Raw genomic sequence first — 20,321 nt, forward strand, 5'->3', positions numbered from 1 at the left:
CTTTTAGCAATTGATGATTTCTGGATGCAGTCCTTTAAAATTGGAACTCATAGTTGAGCAAAATTCTTAAAATATGCTATAATATTCATCCCATTTTGCCCACCCGCACACAAGGAGAAGCAGATGGACTGGCACAGCTGTTGAGCTTCAGCCTGGATTCAGTGTAAAGGTTAGTGCTATTAATACACACACAAACACACACTTCATTTTAATAGATATACATAATTCGTATGACATGTTTAATATTCATAGCTTCATGTGTTCTTTCTTCTTATACTTGGACGTCAGATAAATCCTACATACAATCAGGTTACTTTGTTTGACCTTTCTGTGATTTTCAACCGATTTGACATCCCCAGGTCCAGATGATGTTCTGTATTATTGTTTCCATGTGCATCGAGGTTGGGGATGTCGGTCCTTGAACTGTCGAATTGGAGTTTGCTGCAGTCTCTGTGGAGGGATTTGGGTCAGCCATAACGCAGCAAGTGACTCATGGGAAATTGTTGTACAAAGTCAAAGAAGATGGACAGCGGCTCATGTTTCTCCCGCAGTCCAAACTGCTCACAGACACTCTGTACCGCCGTGAGACAGACCTTCTCACCGCGACTTAAGAATTTCACGGCCGGATTTAACAGCATGCGCATATTTGGAGCCCGAAATGCCACAAACCAGTTGGCTCGTTCGAATTACCCCGCACAGAGGCAGCTAACTGAATCACAGCAGCTTCGAATCTGTAGGATCTGGATTTGTTGTCTATCGTTGCAGTAAGGAATCATAGCTTAGTCTTTATTCAATTAGGATTGTAGGTTAACTAATTTTACGATGCAAATGTTTTGTCTGACATCAAGGGAATTGTAGCCGGGATTAAAATCTCACGTGACGGTGCATGCTGAACAGGACTGTGAAGGACTTTATTCCAGACAGCAAAAGGCAATTTCTTGTGTCCCAGTGAGTGGCTTGGTAGTAGAGATGATCCTCAAAACAGTGCTGGTGATCCTGACCGACTTAGCCGCTCACCTGCTGGGAAACACTTCGTTCCGTCAACACTTCCACCTTGTGTTGGCTGCCACGGTGATGTTTGGCCCAGTGCTGAGCCTTTGGGTGTCCCAGCACAGCGTCTTTGCCAAGAGAAGCCACTTCCTTTACAGGTGAGGCTGCTCCCTGTCTCCCAGTGGTGAGCGTGTCACTAAACGTCCGTCATCATTATTTTTAATGCGCTTCTTTCATCTCTAAATTAGATTTCATCACAGCTATTTTAGGCCCGTCAGTATAAAACAACTGTTTACATTGGTAACCGCACATAAATGTATTCATTCAAAAAGGATATGGACCACTTTCCACAAAAAAGTATATACATTCTAATACTCTTACTGCTCCTCCTAATGCTTCTCGTCCCCAAACTGCTCCTTGTCTTTATTTTTCTAATTGGCGGGGAAAATCGCTTTCGTGTGCGGCAATTATTCCATCTGTGTTTCAAAGTTACCGGCAGTTGTCAGTCCGCCTGCGAAAATGGGAGTCCATCAGTGATGGGCTGAAGGACTTTTCATCAGTACTGACGGACAGGTGTAAATTCCCACCTCTGCCTTAAGATTGGGTTATACTTGACGCGTGGATGATTCGCACAGAAATGCGACGTGTGGAATCCCGTCCAAGAACACTTTTCCACCATCCATACTCTGTGCAGTTAACCGATATTCTCCCATACTATAGGTGGCAGTGAATAGCGTGTATGGCATACAAACAATACAAACAACACTTAACTGCAAGAGAAGTGGAGAACCCTGTTGTTGTCCTACAACTTCTACAACATGGCGACTCTAATCGATCTTAAAAACCTTTTTAAAAAAAATTAAAATCCACTGATTGTTTTCACATGGACATGGTATTAAGCGGAAGTCAACCCAAACATATTTTTTTTCAAGGCGTTTCAAGGCGTTTGTGGAATATAAATTAAGCAGAAAAATGCACTCGTTTTTAGCAATCTCTGGGGGCGGCCATTTTGGCCTCTGTTGACTGAAAATGACATCACAACTGCTCACAATGACCAATCAGCGCTGATCTGTTTTCTGAATCTGAGCCGTGATTGGCCGTTAAGAGCAGTTGTGATGTCATTTTCAGTCGACAGAAGACAAAATGGCCGCCCCCAGAGATGGCTAAAAACGAGTGGATTAACACTTATTCCACAAACGCAATATTTATCAGAATGCCTTGTTTCAACTACTGGGTTTGCCCAGAATATATTCTTGAAAAAAAAAAATGCGTTGACTTCCACTTTAAGCCTACATATGTTTGTAACCGGTCTTCTGCCAGTAAAAGCTCTTCCGCCATTTTCTTCCGCGTGGGCCGCCTGCGTGGTTTAGAAATGTCTTCAATCACGCGGTGTGAAAAGTTTTGCCAATGCTACGCCTCGCGGAGGGGCGCGGTTGTTGAAATGACATCACGGAGCGGTGCGGACCTCGCGGATGTGTCAAGCATAAACCAAGCCTCAGTCTGATGCTTCAAGAATGCTGTGATCCCGCAACTTTACGACATCAAAACAAGCGCCTTTGTATTGTATTGTATTTCCACTCTTAACTTGTTAGCAGGATTACAAAAATATTAATTCGTCGGAACACAGGTGTACACCATAGACTGGTCACCAACCATATAGATAAACATTCACATCTATGGAAAATTTAGAGTCTTCACTTAACATGCATGATTTTGGAATGTGCGAGGAAGCAGGAGTACCGGGGGGAAAAAGACACACAAGCCCATGCCACCCAGAAACGCCGAAGCTTCCGAATCTCAGAATTGTGAGGCAGAGGTACTAACCAGTAGTCCAGGTAGAGACTGTCAAAAATGATCTTGGTTACTGATTTTTTTTTTTTCCAGGATGTTTCTGCGATCTGGTTGGGGATGGACGTGCATCTTCGTCGGCTCCTTTGTCTTCCTTTTGTCCTTCTCCTCCCGCCGGTCCCTCTCACTGTCACTCCGTCACCTCTCCCGGCTTGGAGCGGCTGGGGGACTGTGGTTCGTCTTCTGCAAACTTCTCGACATTCTCGAAAATGCTACAGGAAGCTGCTACGAGTCCCTACCGGGCAGCCCGGAGATCGACGACAGTCAGCCTCTCTTGCTGTTGCGAGAAGGTGCGAGCAAGGCAGAATGCCTCAAAGCCGGGATGCTTTGGCGAGGATATGAGGTTTCAGAGGATGTTTTCCTCCTGTGTCTCTGCTGCCTGCTGCTCGCGGAAGAAACAGCAGTGTTTGGTCCTTACCTGAGCCTGGGTGGGTTTTCGGACGCCCCGCTTAGGATCCTCTTCCTGTTCTGTGTTCTCCTGCTCAGCCTCTGGCTCTTCCTGCTCCTCTGTCTCCTCGCCTACTTCCCCCAGTTCCCCACACAGCTGTTAGGAGGGGCTCTTGGTTGTTTGAGTTGGAGGGGATTGTATCAAGGGTGGTACTGTCAGGGTCCCTGCTGGTACTGCCCTGGGAGACCTGGACTTGGACTGCTCAAAAACCAAGACTGATGTTGAACACAGAGATCTGAGTAATTGCACAAGTACAAGCTCAGGTGATAGAGGATTGTGGGTTCCATCCTAGGGTCGCCAGAGTTAACCACCCATGAGTTGCTCCTGGTGGTACTTTAGCAGTGTGTTGTTAATTTTTCATTAACCATTGTGGGTGAAAGAAAGCGTTTGAGTATCTTCAAGGTAGAAAAACAAATAAGTAAAGCTCATTTACCACACTGCTACAACTAATCAAGACTTTAATGCTAAATTGGGTGGTTTCTGAATAATTCTACACTATTGTCAGTCAGAAAATGGATTACAGAAACATGTTGGTGCATTGCTGCCACTTCTGTTCTGAAATGACGAAGATGAATAAAAGAGTACAGTAATCCCTCATTTATCGTGGTTAATTGGGAACAGAACCCCCCACAATAGGTGAAAAACCACAAAGTAATGGTTGACTTATTATTAATTTATAATTCTTTTAAAGTTTTATTTTGGGGTGATTTACATCTCTGTTGCCATTGCGAACCCCCTGACATGGTTCCCACCCTTCTAAATTCTTGTTATACAACCAATTTAACCATAAAAATGCAAAATGATGAATAAATATCAAGCTGCAGGCTGTGAGAGGAACGTGAGCTTCAACTGTGGCAGCGGGCGATTACGACGGAACGTTCGCTAATAACTACGTTAAAGTCTTAATTTTTAGCATAATATTGACTTACCGTAACTGGAATGCCGTGGTGTAGGGCTGCTCGATTAAGCGATTTTGAAACGAAACCGAATTTTCTGGATAAAACGATGTTAAAACGGTCAAATCGATTTTATTTTATTTTAGGTGTATCTAAGCCACCGTAGTTTCCTCTGCATTTCCGCTTCCTCCCACGAGCGCGCAGTCCGGAAAAACTACAACAACACCGGCGCTACCGGTTATTCTGCTATTTGCTCAGGCAAGTGAGCGTTTGGTTTATAAATCGGGCAAAAATAGATCTGTAGTGTAGTGTGTGCCCCGCATATACAATACAACCCGTGAGCAAGTAACTCAACGTCTGAAAGGTGTCCCTTTTTTCTCCTCTACAACGGACCGCTGGCCAGCCGGTGCATACGTACTTTTAAGCTTGACAGTGCATTGTATTATTAAGTGACAATTTTGCACTAATAAGTAAGACCTGGAAGGGCTGAAAGGCTAGTCACTAGCTGGTTGTCAAAATGACTTGCTGACAGACTGTTTGGTTTACAGAATTGTCTACTTTCTCTCATGTTGATGATTTCGTTTCAGATGGTATATGCACTTTCTTCTTTCATTATTGGTTTGATTAAGAACAGATCTGAAATCTATTGTGTAAGTAAAATGCTAAATTGATTGCCATTTTAGTTCAAAGAAAGAAAAATTAAGATTAAATAAAAGACATTCAAAATATTTCATTTTCCATTATTTTTTATTTTACAAAGAAATCGGAATCGTAAAATCGAGTTTGAGAGAAAATCAGGATTTTTTTGTTGGGCGAAATCGAACAGCCCTACTGGGGTGCATTTTATCCAAAGATACAATCCTGGTGTAATGCACTTTTAAATGCTTGTCGTCGTCATTGTGCAAAGCGAACGTGACATTACTTCTTACTATAATTCTTCTTCGTTGCCTCCTTCTTTTAAAATGAAAAAAGAAGCACGGAGATAATCATGGCTTAATCAACTTTCTCTTTGCACAATAACATGAACAAGGTCCTTTGGATAAAATGGAATGAAGGATTCCAGTTAAGGTAAGTTGTTTCAAGACAAACTTAAGACAAAATTCACAAATATTTTAACATTTTATTTGCTGATGTTTCGTTGTCCTTGTGTTGAGCACGTCGTGCTTGCCGGGTGACTGAGCACGTTCCGCTCACAATCTCTGAACACAGCTGTTTACTACCCTCTTATACAGCTTGCCCCTGACTAACTGATCGGCACATTTGAATAACGCTATAAGTTTCCGAACAGACCGTTGTTCAACAGTGCTGCTCGTTTGTTAGAGTGGACGAGACTAGCGAGAGGCTGCGATCATGCGCAGCCAATCAGCTCACGGGATAAATCCACTTGTGCTCTTGTTGGGCGATCTTGTGTCGGGAACCAATCACGCGCCTTTTATGAGTGCCCGCGGGTATTTACAAAGCCTCCAAGTCAACTCATCTCTTTGAAACATTTTTGAAAAGGCGCGATGCAACGAGGCCGCGAAACTCGAACTGCGAAGTGGCAAGGAATTACTGTAATTGAAAAACTCAATTTCAGCTGCACGATCGACAACGAAAATATGAGTATTACAATGAAAATTTCAGGCTGTTGGTCCACCATTAGGGAGTTAGAAGTGAATTACTTTGGTAGAGAGCAACCTTCATGTGAAATGTTACACGAGATGTGAAAACTCTTGAGACTTCAGCTCTAAATGTGACTGCTGTTTTTTTTTTTGTTTTGTTTTTTTAATGATGCCACCCCAGAATGATAGCAGTGGGCAATATAATACAGTTCATTAAGTATTAAGTATACATTTTAAAGCAATGATGGCTTAAGGATGAAAGCTTACTTAAGCCTGGAACAAAATCATTGTTATGGAATATGGACACAGATGTACTGTAACTACACTAGGCACGAGTGAAAAATGATCTACTTCAAGGTTGATTTTGTTCCATTTCTTATATTTTATATCATAGTGCAGGTGTAAGAAATTGTCCAGTGTGAGTTAATAAAATGTCCTCTGCAAAGTAGTTATGTCAGGGAAAAAAGGTTGTTGAATATGTCAAATGTTTGAAATAAATCACAATCTTGTACACTTCGCATCAATAGTTGATGTGTCCTTACTTGCTGCGACTGAGGGCCGTTTTCCCAGAAAATTAAAATACACTTTGAGACAAAAACTTTTGTTCTGTGTGTTTCAGATCGCACAACTAAAATAAATTATTGATGCTGAATGCCCAAATTTCCTTTGGGTCTCTGTCACTATTAAGATCATTTAAATTGGGAATATTAATTATTATTGCTCTCCTTCCCTGATTTTATCTAACAATTTTGACAAAAAATCAAAACAAAACATCTGTTGCACTACTTTAAATGATCAGTTCTGGAGACCCTTTTGAAAGTGTTTTTTATTGATCAAACAGCTTCAGAAAAGATATATTTCTTCTGTATATACAAAATACTCATCCCAATCAACAGTTAAAGATGCTGCTGTGACATCCATCGTTAGAAGCAGAAATTGACAGCGCTATGAAGTATTTGATACTCCAAAGGTGTTGCAGTCACAGAGCAACCCTGCTTAAAATCACACTATCCACTATCCACCTTCCCGAGGTTGAATGATTACCTCATTTTAAGGGTTACCTTAAAGTTCCTTCATGAAAACCTGAACCAAGAAAGAATAATCCAATGTATGCACAAACAAAGTTAGTACCATCCTGGAGTGAACATCCAAGAATCAATGGGATCATTTTGCATTTTCTGCAGTGACCTTTGACATGAATCAACACAACTTCAGTTGTACTTGGGTGTTCGGTGTGCACTGCTACAACGAATGTGAACATCAAGGCGACCTCAGTACTGTTCTCAAACTACCCACGCACACTGTTGCATGAGGGGTAATGTCTCTCCTTATTGTGAGACTCTGAATATTACCAACATGGTAAACAATAAAATAAAAGTATACTTGTACTATTTGATGATGACACTTCAGAGCTGTATGTAGTGGGTCAGGGTTTGGACAGGCAAAGACAAGTAGAGAGATCCTCAACACCAATTAGGAGAGATTGTGAGTCACGTTAGGGGAGGAAATCAAGGACTAATTGAATTCATCAAGAAAGTAACGGTATAACAGAATCAAAGGAGTCCAGTGGCTCCCAGTGACAGTCCATCAAGGCATCAAAGAGCTCCTCACTGCGCTGCATAAAATCTGTGTTCCACTGGTCAACATCACATTCTTGGAATGGCACTGTAAATGTAAAAAAAAAAAAAAAAGCATCACTGCAGGGCGCAATGGAACTAAAGGTACTTTCTGTCAATACTAAATGTTACCCCTAACAACAAACACATTGACACTGTCCAATAACAACCACTAATGGCACACTACTATTTCTTCTGAATTAGCAAAGTAAAAAATACAAAACACCCCTCCATGAGCCATCACCTTACTGTGGTGTCACAATGATCCTAGAATCTATATCGAAGCCTCGCCGCGAAAAATAGACAAAAAGCGGACTACAGACGAAAGACGGATTAAATATATGGGATTCCGACTATGCTTAGTCCGTCTATTTTAAAATTGTTCCCGTCATTCATCAACCGTTAGCCAAACGGGCGGATAGACGGACCCGCCCGTCACATAGACGTAATGCCCAGCTCCGCAAATATCTAGTTGTGATTCACAGGAAAGTGAAAACTCAAGCATCTGAAGTTCATGCAGGAAATGTTTATACAGTTATAGATTGGTAAAGAAAAAAAAAACAGCTTAATTTTTTACCCACTCTTATTTTAAACACAACTAATCAGTAAGAGATTAGTGGTTGCAATCAGACAACAACAATAATGTTTCAGGGGTTCATCTTAACGGGCCAACTATTACATTGCACAGTAAAAGTGAGAGACTAAAGTGTTTGTTACCTTCTGCATTATCCTCACCATCTCCAGTCTCTTCTTGACTCTGCTGGGAACCAATGAACATTATGAACATTATTATAGGTACAAAACTCAAAGAGCAATTACGTCATTTGTAAGGTAGCTTCAACCGCATTTGACCGTGGCTTGAAGTCCTTGAAATAAACAAAACGAAACTCAGCCTAAACCAGTGGCTCGGTTCTCAAAGTGCGGTACAAATACCACTTGAGGTACACAGGCTCCCTCTAGTGGTATTCAAAAGAATCACTGAATGACATGTTCAAACAACAACAAACAACATAGTATTATAGAGTGTCTTGAAAAAAATGTAAAGTTACACCATCCGTTACTAGGACCAAACCGACTGATATTGGCTTTTACTTCTGCAAAAATCAGCTAATGTTTTGTCGATTTTTTTATTTTTAGACATTAACACATGTAACGACCAATCATGGCTCACCTGTTTTCTGAACCCTGAGCAACGTTGATGTCATCTTCAGTCGATAGAAGTGACAAAATGGCCACCCCCCGAGCTAGCTAAAAATGGGTGGATTTCTCATATTCCACAAATGCAATATTAATCAGGATGCCGTGTTTAGACTAGTGGGCCTGCATAGAACATAATCTGGAAAAAAATATGTTTGGGTTGACTTCCACTTTAAAGGGCAATACATTTAGGGCTGCACAATATTGGAGAAACATGCAATATGTGATATGGATGTTGGCTGTAGTGATATCGATATTATTGCGATATTTAACATGTACCTAAAGAAATTACATTTTTATAATCTATTGAAAGGAGTACATGTTTGTTCATGCAACAAACTAAGCAAGCTCAATGTGTTTTTATCATATTAATTGGAATTTCCCTAGATAATGTCGACCTATTGGGTGGGGATGCACATATAAGTTTGTATCTGACTGGTCAAATTCAGATAAAAGCATACAATTCCGTAAGAAAATTATTGCATGTCGTTGCGATATGCATATTATCAATATTTTTTCAATACAATGTGCAGCCCTGAATATAATAACATTGATTCATTTATGTAAGTACATTTTAAGAAACCACAAAAAAATCTGCTATATATTTGATTTGAAGCATGTCCGCCTCACAGTGCAAATGTTGTGGGTTCGAATCTGGCCCCACACTTCCTGTGTGGAGTCTCGTCACTCTAAATTGTCCCTAGGTATGATTGTGTGTGTGTGTGTGTGAATGTTTGTTTGTCAGTGTGTGCCCTGAGATTGGCTGGCATCCAATTCAAGGTGTGTACCCCGCCTACTGCCCGAAGTCAGCTGGGATAGGCTCCAGCACCTCCGCGCCCCTTGTGAGGATAAGACGCCGTGCACTTGTGACGCAGCTTCGGCGGCAGGAGGGGTTTCGTGCTGTGCACACACATTTTTTTATTTGTGCTTCTTCTGCGCGGCTAACGAGGAATCAAAACTTGGCACCGACATTCTAAAATATGAATCATTCTGGTCATGCATTTTGAACGTCTGACAGACCACACCCTAATGCTACGTTCACACCAAACGCGAATGAAGCGTTCCGAGTCGCTTGATTCGCTCGCGTTTGACCGTGGGAAATTTGAATCTTGAATACTGCAGCCGCTCATCCGCTCAGAGCGGAGAGGGGAGGGGCTTCGCTTGGTAGTAGACGACGACAGCATTTTTCAACATCACAATCAAATGGCCGACACACTATGCAAATGCTAACAATATTGCTGTCTTGGTAAAGTTTTTTTAAATTTATTTATTTTTTTGCTGTCTTGGTAAAGCTCAAGAACTGTAAAAAAAAAAAAAAAAAAAAGCTGCCGAGTGAACAGGACGCTGTTTGGCTGTGTGACGTAGTATCCACGATGCTGATTGGCTGCCGCAGTATCCCCGATGCTGATTGGCTGCCGCGAGGTGGAGTGGCGAAAAAAGTTGACTTGATTAATACGCGACGAATGGACGGATTTTCAGGGCTTCGCACCGCATCCCACCGCTCCAAACGCATCATTCGCACCGCCCGGCGCGCAACCGCGCCCGCCCGCGTGAACGACATTGACTCCAATACAAATGCGCCGCCAGAAACGCATCAATCGCGTTTGGTGTGAACGTAGCATAACAATTTCGTCCAGTCCAGTTTCGTCAATGAAAACTCATATACATCACGTCATATTTTAGTCACCAAACAGCCATGTTTAGCACGGCATCGTCAAGGAAAAAAGGGGCGTTCACAAAGTGTTGTTTTCATATCTGTAATCTGTATCTGTGCATTTACATATCTGTAAAGAAACACTATACAAATACTTAGATGGCTTTTCATTTAACCCATTAAGGACAGGAGCGCATAACCGCATTCCTACCACTAGAGCCGGGAGGGCTGTTGTGTCTTTCTACCCTTAAAGCCGAGAGAGCGTACACGTCATTTTCTTTTTATTATTTAATTATCGGTCTCTTAACAAATAAAATGCACCAGAATATACACGTGACGGTGTTGTAAGCCCATGGAGGACGTTACAGAATTCTTGCGAGTCATCGCGGGAGCTCTTAAATGAGTAACGGCAGTGATAAGCGTCGCGCTTGTGGACTTTGAACCAGCAGAACCGAAAGGGATATATAGTTAAGATATATGTTTATAGACAATGACAATATCGACGTCTTTGTAACAGAATAGAGGATGGTAATTACCACTGGATTTTTTTTTTACATTAAAAATCATCAATACATCTCCGATTGAAACAGTAAAGATTAATAAACTCGGGCGTGTGTGCAAGCCACAAGTCTCAAATTCTTTTGGAATTATGTTTCTGTCTCCTACAGTGGCTGAGATATTAATTATTTTGTAGGTGTTGAATTTCTGGGAAAACTTAGGTTTTCAAGGATAATTCCAAAGACGACCTTAGGTTTTGGGGAGCTGTTGAGCCAGGCGCTTTAGGCCTTAATGGATTAAGCAGCAGTGTCACTCCATCTCACATACCTGCACATCTCCTGTCGCATCAGAAGACGGGGGCGGCAACCCCGTGGGAGGTGGCGGCACCATGTGACTGGGTGGTGGGTATCCATACGGGCCATAGTTGTAGTTGTAGCCACTGTTGTAGCCGCCGTTGTATCCGGTATTGTAGCCACTGTTGTAGCCACCGTTGTTGTAGCTGCTGTACTGATCGTAGCTGCCCCATGGAGAGTAGTAACCTTGACCCCCACCACTGGGGTTCCCAAAATAACTCGACTGGGTGTAGGTAGTCGGGTAATTCTGACTCGGGGCCACCCAGGTGGTTGTCTTCTGGCTACAGAACAAATGAATAAAATATAATGTAAGTTAATTATAGAGTGACAATTCAGAATCAAATGTTTCACGGTGTATATCAAAATAGGCCTGTGTATCAAATTTCATTTTTTGCTGAGGGCCACATCGTAGTTATGGCTTCCATCCGAGGGCCGCTCTGACTGTGAACCAAAATAAATGTATGATCGCCTCATATTACAAATACAGTGGTTTTGAAATCAGTGGCCAGTAAAAATGCTTCAATTATTATTACATTTATTTTAAAAAGGGGATTGGTAACAAAAAATGCTTGCATTCTCTCAATGTTTTTAAAAGTGATGACAATTTGCAAATTGGGTATTTTAGCAAGAAACAAAGACGATGTACATTATTTGCTTTCGTTGGCCATATAAAATTATGTGGCGGGCCGGTGCGTGGGTTTTTGTCCGAGTATTATGACTACCTCCTTCATACCAAAAACACTGATGTTAGGTTCATTGAAAACTAAATTGTCTAAAAGTGTGCAAGTGAGTTTGAATGGTTGTTTGTCTACAATGTACCCTGCAATTGGCTGACTACCAAGCCAGGCAGTCGCCCAAAGTCAGCTAGGATAGGCTTCAGATCACCCGCGCCCCTAATTTGAAGAAGTGCTATAGAAAATGAATGGATGGATGGTAGTCCAAAAAAGCACCAGCATCAATCAACAAGGGGTGAATGTAACGAGACAAAAAAAAATTGTAAACAACTGATGATGCTGCACAAATTGTGCAATCAAATTCAAAGCAGCAAGACTTGAGCATCTTAACCTGACACGTCAACAGTTCTAAAAGGATCAATCAATCAATCAAATGTCTTTTTATAGCACTTTTCATACAAGAAAAATGCAACTCTAAGTTCTGTCCAATAAAAATGTCCAAAACACAACATAAAAGGAAGACCCGTTCCCGCCCTCCCTCCTAACAAACCCAAAGACATACTGTGTATCCACCAGTACATCAGCACTCGCACATACACACACACCCACACAACCTGATAAACTGTGTTAAAAAAGACATGACAAGGCAGAGAGAGACCATATGAAGAAAGGGTACCCAAGGGGGACTCATTCACGCTGTGGAGAATGACAGCCCACGGGCCACGGGGAGTGCCACCATCACAGAGATTAGCCCAGATCAGATAAAGTCAGCGTGTTTTGTTGTTATATAGTGTTTAAGTATTTTTTTTTCAGATGTGTGTGAATTGCCTGCCCGACTATTCTTGCTTCTGTTCACATTCATGTCTGCCATTTTATGGAGACGCACTTTATTAAACTCCAATGAGGGAAATTAAATTTACAGTGCTGTAATTCTGTTCAGTCTCATTGCCTTATGTAATTATGGACATAGATATTACTGGACTTTTTCTAATGTTGTGGACTTCTGTTCTTGTGTGCTGCTACTGTTCACTTTGCTGCTAATATGAGGCATGTTTTTCTTGTTGTCATAGGAAGGTGGCAACAAGGTGGATATTGTGCAGAAACATTTTATATCCAAGTACTTTATAGTAACTACAGGAATTATGTCATATCAAATTGTTGTTGTTATATCAACTTCTCGTGACGAGTTATATGAAATCATGTGACAACAAAAGCACAAACCAGCTCTTTAAATGTCAAATGATGATGATGATGTGAGTATCTTACGCCTTTGCCACAGCAAGACTGAGTCGGAGTGCCTTTCCCCCAAGGACCATGCCCTGGCATTCCTCGATTGCCTTCTTCTGCTCATTTTCATCTCCAAACTTGACAAAGCCATAACCTCTGCAAGCAAAACAACAGTCAGACCTCCTCTCCATGAATGTGTATATTTCATACTTTTTATTGAAAAGCAACGTATATTGAGAACAGTATATAGATGGGTATTATTATGGTAGAACTGAAACTTGTGGTTTTACTTTTAACATGAAGTAGCATCACTTCAATTGTGAGTTGCTCTTGCTTAGCCTATATGGGGAAAACAATAGTTTTAGCATAAGATGACAAGAAAACATTTCTTCAGGCTTCTAGTGAAAATGGATGTAGCAAGTGATCAAGGTCCCTTGTGTTGTTATCCAGAAGCTACTAGACAACAGAAACAAAAAATGTTGTAAATTACTATGTAAGCTTTGTTACAATACTGATCAATGATATCAAAATACACCAGTGATTCTCAAAGTGCGGTACACGTACCGGCTCTCTCTAGCGGTATGTGTAATGGTCATTGAATATTGTCACACTCACAACACAGCAGTTGTGCTGTTCATAAGCTTTGAAATTTTTGATTTTCTGGGAAGCCTTAAAGTTTACAAATAGAGTGTGATTTATGATTGGCAGAGTCAAGGAACAGGGAGAGAGAAAGCAGAGAGAGTGAACAAGAAAGTGTGTTCAGACACATAGGCTGACGATTGTGGCGAATAAGAGTTCCGTACTATCGGTAGTTTAATCTTGTTTTGGCATTTTTACAACCGACACTAATCATTTGTTTTGAAATCGTTTCCTGACAGCTTGCTACTCGTCCTGGTTACCTCGTTCAAGCTAAGGCAGCGCTAAATATAAAGGTGTGGCTACTGTCGGAGCGCCCCGTTACCATTGCAAGCACGAGCTGCTGATTCTGTCATAATGCGATCGGAAATTAATGCGAGCAGAGGGTGCTCTTCCTGTTTGAACACACACACACTTAAAGTGGGTTAGGGCATCAGAGTGATTATCTGAACACAATTTGGATTTTTTTTGTTCAATCCAATCTTTTTATGTAGTACTCGTTCACATTGCAAAAGTAAAAGTGACTTCTAATGTGGACGCATTGCCTCCGTGATGTGATGCATGCGCACAAAGAATGACGTCGAGTGACGCATCCAAAAAAAAAAAAAAAAAAAAAAGATGTATCGTGTTGCAATGCTTGTGGAAGCAAATATGGTCCTATGTGAAGGGGCTCATTCTTTTATCATCTCATATCCCCACAGTAGCGAGGTGGGAGGAGGTAGAAAGAGGGAGCTCAGACAACGCTCCTCGATCCTAAAGAGGACATCTACTAAAGATCATGTCAAGTCATTGCCGCTTAACTTAACCGTGTGCATGGCTGAATTACTACTATCACAACAAAAGTTCACTTTATGCTTCATGTTTTGAGTAAGATTAAATTAAAAGTCAAATGTTAAGACAGGAAATGTGCCTCAAAGAACCTTGCAGTGTCACGGACCATGTCAATAGTCTCCTGAGCACTCTCTCACACCCACGCAGAGCGCATACTGGCCCTTTGATAGCGTACTGGTTGGATGCGTGCGGATGAGCGTTCATACTGCAGACGCATCGCATACATAACGGATATATGAAGAGGCCAGGGTCGGATTTGAAAGAATGATTTGTACTGTTCACACTGCATGTAAAAAAACAAAAACAGATGTGTCGCATAGGGGCAAAAAAAAAAAAAATCTGAATTGAGCTACACTGTGTACATAGCCATTAGCCAATGAGATGGTTTGTCAACAAATTATCGCGCAAACAGTAAAAATGAAATGTGGATATTGCCCCATCTATTACAATCCATCTTCCACATACAGGAAGATGAAACTTTCAATTTAGAATAATTTTCATTAAGACTTTAAGTGGAAGTCAAGCGAAAAATCTTCTTTACATTAATATGTTCTATGCGGCACCACTACTCTAAACATGTTAGTCTGATTAATATCGCATTTGTAAAATACGAATGGATCAGCAAAATCCACCCGTTTTTATTCATCTCAGGAGGTGGCCATTTTACCACTTGCTGTCGATTGCAGGTGCAATGAATGGTCGTTACCTGACCCATGAGCAACTGTGATGTCACTTTCTGTGGATAGCAAATGGAAAAATGGCCACCTCTTGAGATTATGAACATGAGTGGATTTGGCTGCTTAATTCATATTCCACAAACACAATATTAATAATCAGAATGCTGTCTTTGGACTAGTGGGGGTGCACAGAACATATTATTGTGAAGAAAATGTTGGACTTGTCTTCTCTTTAAGCAGCAGTTTACATCAGAACATCTCTCTAGAGTACCCTGACACGACTAAGCAATTTCACTCTCTTATCCGTACACAATGACACAAACACGTGTTCAGACGGCCCTGACATGTTCAGTGACATATATTTACTTTTGAGAGATGTACTAAGGATTCTGAGAAAGAAAATGACGATTGCAAAAGAACCATAATGTTTTGCTATTTGTACGGATTGTTTTGAGAAATGCATTTGCTGTTTTGCAAACTTCAATTGTGATCTGAGAAATATACCAAAACGACTGAAGAAAAACTAATGTTGGTCATCATGGTGGTACTTGGAGAGCTAATTATTTTTGGGGTGGTACTTGGTGTAAAACGTTTGAGAACCACTGGTATACAACATATCCAAGTATATAGTTCATCCGAATGGAGCAGCTGTTGGGTCCCACTGTGAGCTGATGTACCTGGAGTAGCCATATTGGTCGGTGACTACTTTGGCTCCCTTGCAGGAGGGAAAGCTATTAAAGACTTGGTGGAGCTGGTTGTCATTCACTTCAGAGGACAAGTCACCAACAAACACTGAGAACTCTGGCCTTGGAGAAGAAGAAGAAGAAACAGAATCAAGTACTCTTATTTGTTATGTAATGTGCTACATTACAGTATAATTAATGACCACAATGTCAAAATGTGTCACAATGTGAAAAAGTGTTTGCCCCCTTCCTGATTCCTTACTTTTTTGCAGGTTTGTTACACTTAAATGTTTCCCATTACCAAACAAATTTAATTACTCGAAGGCAATACAAGTAAACACAAAATGCTGTTTTTATAATGAAGGTTTTTATTAAGGGAGGAAAACAAAACCAATCCTGAATGGCTCTGTATGAAAAGGTGATTGCCCCCTAAAGCTAATAACCGGTTGGGCCACCCTCAGCAGCAACAACCGAACTGAAGCGTTTTCTATACCTGCCAGTGAGTCTTTCACATCTCTGTGGAGATGTTTTGTACCACTCTTACTTGAGGAGTCGCTTTAATTCAGCAATTCTGGAGGGTTTTTCAGCATGAATAGCCATTTAAAGGCAATGCCACAGCATTTCAATCAGGTTCAAGTTTGGACTGCGACAAGGCCACTTAAAAAATCAAACTGTTTTTTTTTTAAGCCATTCAGACGTTGGCTTGCGCTTTTGATCATTGTCATGATGCAGAAACCAAACGCGCTTCATCTTAAAGCGGAAGTCAACCCAAACATATTTTTTTCAAGAATATGTTCCCAGCAGGCCCACTAGTTGAAACACGGCCTAGAGATGGCTAAAAGCCGGTGAATTAACTCTTATTCCACAAACGCAATATTTATCAGAATGCCTTGTTTCAACTAGAACATATTCTTGGAAAAATAATTTTTGGATTGACTTCGACTTTAAGGTTACAAACTGAAGGTCAAACATTCTCCTTCAGGATTTTCTGGTAAAGAGCAGATTTCATGGATCCATCAATCATAGTAAGTCATCCAGGTACTGAATTGGCGAAGTATGACTATTGATATCACCTTCTTTTTCCGAAATGTGTGTTACATATACGTCAGATATAACGAGACGCATGCCTTCCTAAAAGTTAAACTTTTGGCTCATCCGTCAGTAGAATATTCTCCCAAAGATCATGGGACTCATTCAGGTGTGTTTTTGCAAAAGTAAGACGAGCCTTTATGTTCTTTTTTGTCAGCAGTGGTTTTCGTCTTGGGACTCCACCATATGGATGTCATTTTTTCCCAGTCTCTTCGTCATTGTGAGGGAGGTCAGCAATTGTTTAAGATGTTGTCCTGGGTTCCTTTGTGTCCTCCTGGATGAGTTAGTCGCTATGCTCTTGGGGAATTGCTGCAGGCTGACCACTCCTGGGAAGGTTCACTACTGTTCCATGCATTCTTTCTATGTGGATAATGGCTCTCACTGTGATTCGCTGAAGTCCTAAATTAGGAAGGACTTTGTAAACATTTCCAGAGTGATTATGCCAATGACTTTATTTCTCATCTGTTCTTGAATTTCTTGACTCATGGCATTTTGTTGCAGCTCTTAGAGATCTTATGGCCGACCTTTTTGTCAGGCATGTTCCATTTAGGTGATTTCTTGACTGAACAGGTCTGGAGGTAGTCAGGCTTGGGTGTGGTCCGTGAAAATGAAGTGAAAAATGTGATTCGCCACAGTAAATTCATGATTTATCAAAGGGGGCAAGTACTTTTTCACAGTGTCAGGCAGCTTTGAATACTTTTTCTTTCATAAATCTAATCGTTTAATTAGGTTATCTTTGTCTGATCTTTACATTTGTTTGATGATCTTAAACTTTCAAGTAGGGGAAACTATGCAAAAAAATTAGGGAGAAGGGAGCAAATACGTTTCCATGGCGCTGTATCAGAAACTCATCCATTAGTGACAGGTCCGATGCAATTTTACACAACTGCAATCTCCAGCTATATTATGAACTGTTAATTTCTAAGTGTGAATTAGGGGTTGGACGCCTTCAGATTTTTCTGTAGTCTACGGTAAGGTGATGATAGTCTAGTCGACGTCGGCTAACAGATCATCATTGATATTTTCACTCAACTAGCTGAACGCACCAATGTATAAACAACAAACTGGAAAAAAAAAAAAAAATTACTGTGTGCCCCTCCAAACAAGCTCACTTGCTCAATGACTTACTCTCCCTGCCCTCATTCACTCAATCGCATTCAGACCCTCGCTCAGCCAATCACATTCAGATACTTTCAAAGGTACAGTCGGAATCTGTACAACAACACCAATTCATGTAGCACAACTACGGGGTCGCTACTTGAAACAGTATATAAGACAACATAGGTTTTAAAAACTAATGGAGGGAATGGTTTTCAATCGTGTATTGTAGCAAACCCTCAGTTGTGTTAGGTGGATAGTTGCAAGAGTTTTATAAGATCTGACTATCTACAACCCTACTAGACTAAGTTTTCTCAACAAGCACACAATCCCCTCGCTCTCCTTGCACTGGCATCAGCACTTGACTCCAGTCCAATGTTACAGAGAAGCAATACACTAACCGTTCATTTTTACAATAAAGAGTTTATTGATCTACCTTGGCTTGTCTCCATTTCATTGTCTAAGTAGATGCAACATACACTGTCTGTGTTTTTATTGTTACAGAACTGCAACTGTCCGTTGGTCAATATGCTGACGGCTAACGTGAGGATTTAAGGCTGCTCATCATGTTGTGTTAGCGATATGCATTTCTTATAAATTGAGACAGACTTGCATATTTTGCAAGTGGCCGCGCTACCGGTCTCATTTATAACAATTAGTACACATGATTGATGCACCGCTCCTAGTTGGATATTCAAGCCCACCGTCTGTAGATTTCTGTGAGGTGTCCGTGTCCATAGTATATGAGAGGCGATTAGTCGACCTCAAGCTCTAACCGTCAGTGCAGAGTGGCAATGTCAATGTGGCGACTAGTCGGTTCAACCCCTTGTTTCAATTCAAATTGAGAAACCCCATTATTGGCATGACAAAAACATACAAGGCAGCTTTATTCAGTTACGGAAAAATATTAAAGTTGAGTTTTATTGGCATGTACGTATACTGTATTGTACATTCTTAGCTGTAAGACATTTACTTTTAATGATAAAGCAGTATTATAAGATATTTGTGAGCATTTGAAAGACATTCAAGTGATCTGGGATCATTATTTGTAGTATGCTTATGGTTTAAACCAGAGGTGTCCAAATCCGGTCCTCAGGGGCCATTGTCCTGTATGTTTTAGATGTCTTCCTCCTCCAACACACCTGATTCAAATGATCAGGATCTTTATCAGGCTGCTGCAGAACTTGCTGATGAGCTGATCATTTGAATCGGTGTGTTGGAGGAGGAAAACACGTAAAACATGCGGAACAGTGGTTTAAACTATTAATACAGACAATTAATTACATTTTTGAAGGGGCATCAATTACTTAGCTCTGGTGCCACTGTGAAAGATTTTACAATTTTTTTTGACTTTGTAAATGCTGATGACACATGAATTATTCTCTAGCTATGTTCAGTAGGAATTCTTGCAGAAAATGAATCTCTTGATTAACACGAAGCGTACAGGCGGTCTGATTTCTCAAACTTACCCTGCCTCCTGTCGTTTCCCATAGGTGGCAAAGTTTAGCTTAAACTTTCGAGGCTGCAAATGGGAAAAGAGAACACACACTAAGACAACCACAATCTCTGCAAAGACCTGTAGTATAGCACTGATATTGCTGGGAATAAAGAGAGATGTTATTATGGTTATTTTTGTTTACATACCTCCTCCACCTTTAGCGCATTCCTCTGTTAGTTGCTACCAGAGACTCTATTCACCAGCTTCAAACAAAGTTCATTCATGTACAAGCAGCCTCTCGGCAGCAGGTACAGGCCAATGGACAGCGGAGCCCAGTAGCTTGGCCAGTTCACAGGGCCAACAGTAATTTGGTAGCAGTACTAGACTACGTTTTCTCATATACCGTTTAATTCACAGTCAAATGTACTCACTACAATCATGGTGAACAAATGCCAACACATCTAAATGCATGCATGCTGCACAATGTGCCATATTTGCCTGCAGAAAAGGAAAGATACACTTAATACTGTACTACAGGGTCCTAACTGAATTCAAGTCTTTTTTAGGAAACAAAACCACAATACATGAATTTATCAGCAAGCATTTTGTTTCTACTACAACAAAAGAGGGACATTTACTAATTGAGCTCCACTATCCACTCAGTATGAAGGTGGACTAATGCTAATAACAGAGACTATCACTGAAGAAAAAGGAAAGTCAGTAGTATTCCTATGTACAATGGAGAAATGATGACATTAAGCATATGTGAAAGAGTTCAAAGTAAGCAACTAGTAATGAGGCCATACCGGGTTTGAGGCAGGAACCAGTTTTCCATTTAGTCTTTGAACACAGCGGTCGACGCTTGCT

At 40.9% G+C, this 20,321-nt stretch overlaps 2 protein-coding genes across 4 annotated transcripts in view; one reads left to right on the forward strand and one right to left on the reverse strand.

The window, feature by feature from the left end:
- The first annotated feature begins 143 nt into the window (after positions 1–143).
- Positions 144–6,303, forward strand: fitm1l (fat storage inducing transmembrane protein 1, like). Of its 2 annotated transcripts, XM_086043168.1 has the most exons (3): positions 144–764; positions 849–1,148; positions 2,875–6,303. In XM_086043168.1, exons 2-3 carry the CDS (start codon positions 970–972, stop codon positions 3,503–3,505), a joined length of 810 nt encoding a protein of 269 aa, XP_085899294.1. In that variant the 5' UTR covers positions 144–764; positions 849–969; the 3' UTR covers positions 3,506–6,303. The 2 variants fall into 2 exon arrangements, with proteins under 2 accessions (XP_085899294.1, XP_085899295.1); XM_086043169.1 differs by lacking the exons at positions 144–764; positions 849–1,148 and adding an exon at positions 2,278–2,806.
- Positions 6,304–6,591: 288 nt separating this feature from the next.
- The window catches only part of trnau1apb (tRNA selenocysteine 1 associated protein 1b), a 14,876-nt gene continuing 1,146 nt past the window's right edge, over positions 6,592–20,321 (reverse strand). The window contains exons 3-9 of one of the 2 annotated variants that reach the window (XM_086043166.1): positions 20,261–20,321; positions 19,486–19,538; positions 15,824–15,952; positions 13,042–13,158; positions 11,076–11,382; positions 8,117–8,159; positions 6,592–7,448 (exon numbers count right to left, since the gene is read on the reverse strand). The exon at positions 20,261–20,321 is cut by the window's right edge and continues 39 nt beyond it. In XM_086043166.1, coding sequence (XP_085899292.1) covers positions 7,312–7,448; positions 8,117–8,159; positions 11,076–11,382; positions 13,042–13,158; positions 15,824–15,952; positions 19,486–19,538; positions 20,261–20,321 — 847 coding nt within the window. In that variant the 3' untranslated portion in view covers positions 6,592–7,311. The remainder of the gene's footprint in view (positions 7,449–8,116; positions 8,160–11,075; positions 11,383–13,041; positions 13,159–15,823; positions 15,953–19,485; positions 19,539–20,260) is intronic. The other variant, XM_086043167.1, reaches the window with a different exon arrangement.

This window comes from Filicampus tigris, chromosome 10 (assembly GCF_054856515.1).
Source record: "Filicampus tigris isolate MCC_2025a chromosome 10, RoL_Ftig_1.0, whole genome shotgun sequence".
Taxonomy (NCBI): domain Eukaryota; kingdom Metazoa; phylum Chordata; class Actinopteri; order Syngnathiformes; family Syngnathidae; genus Filicampus; species Filicampus tigris.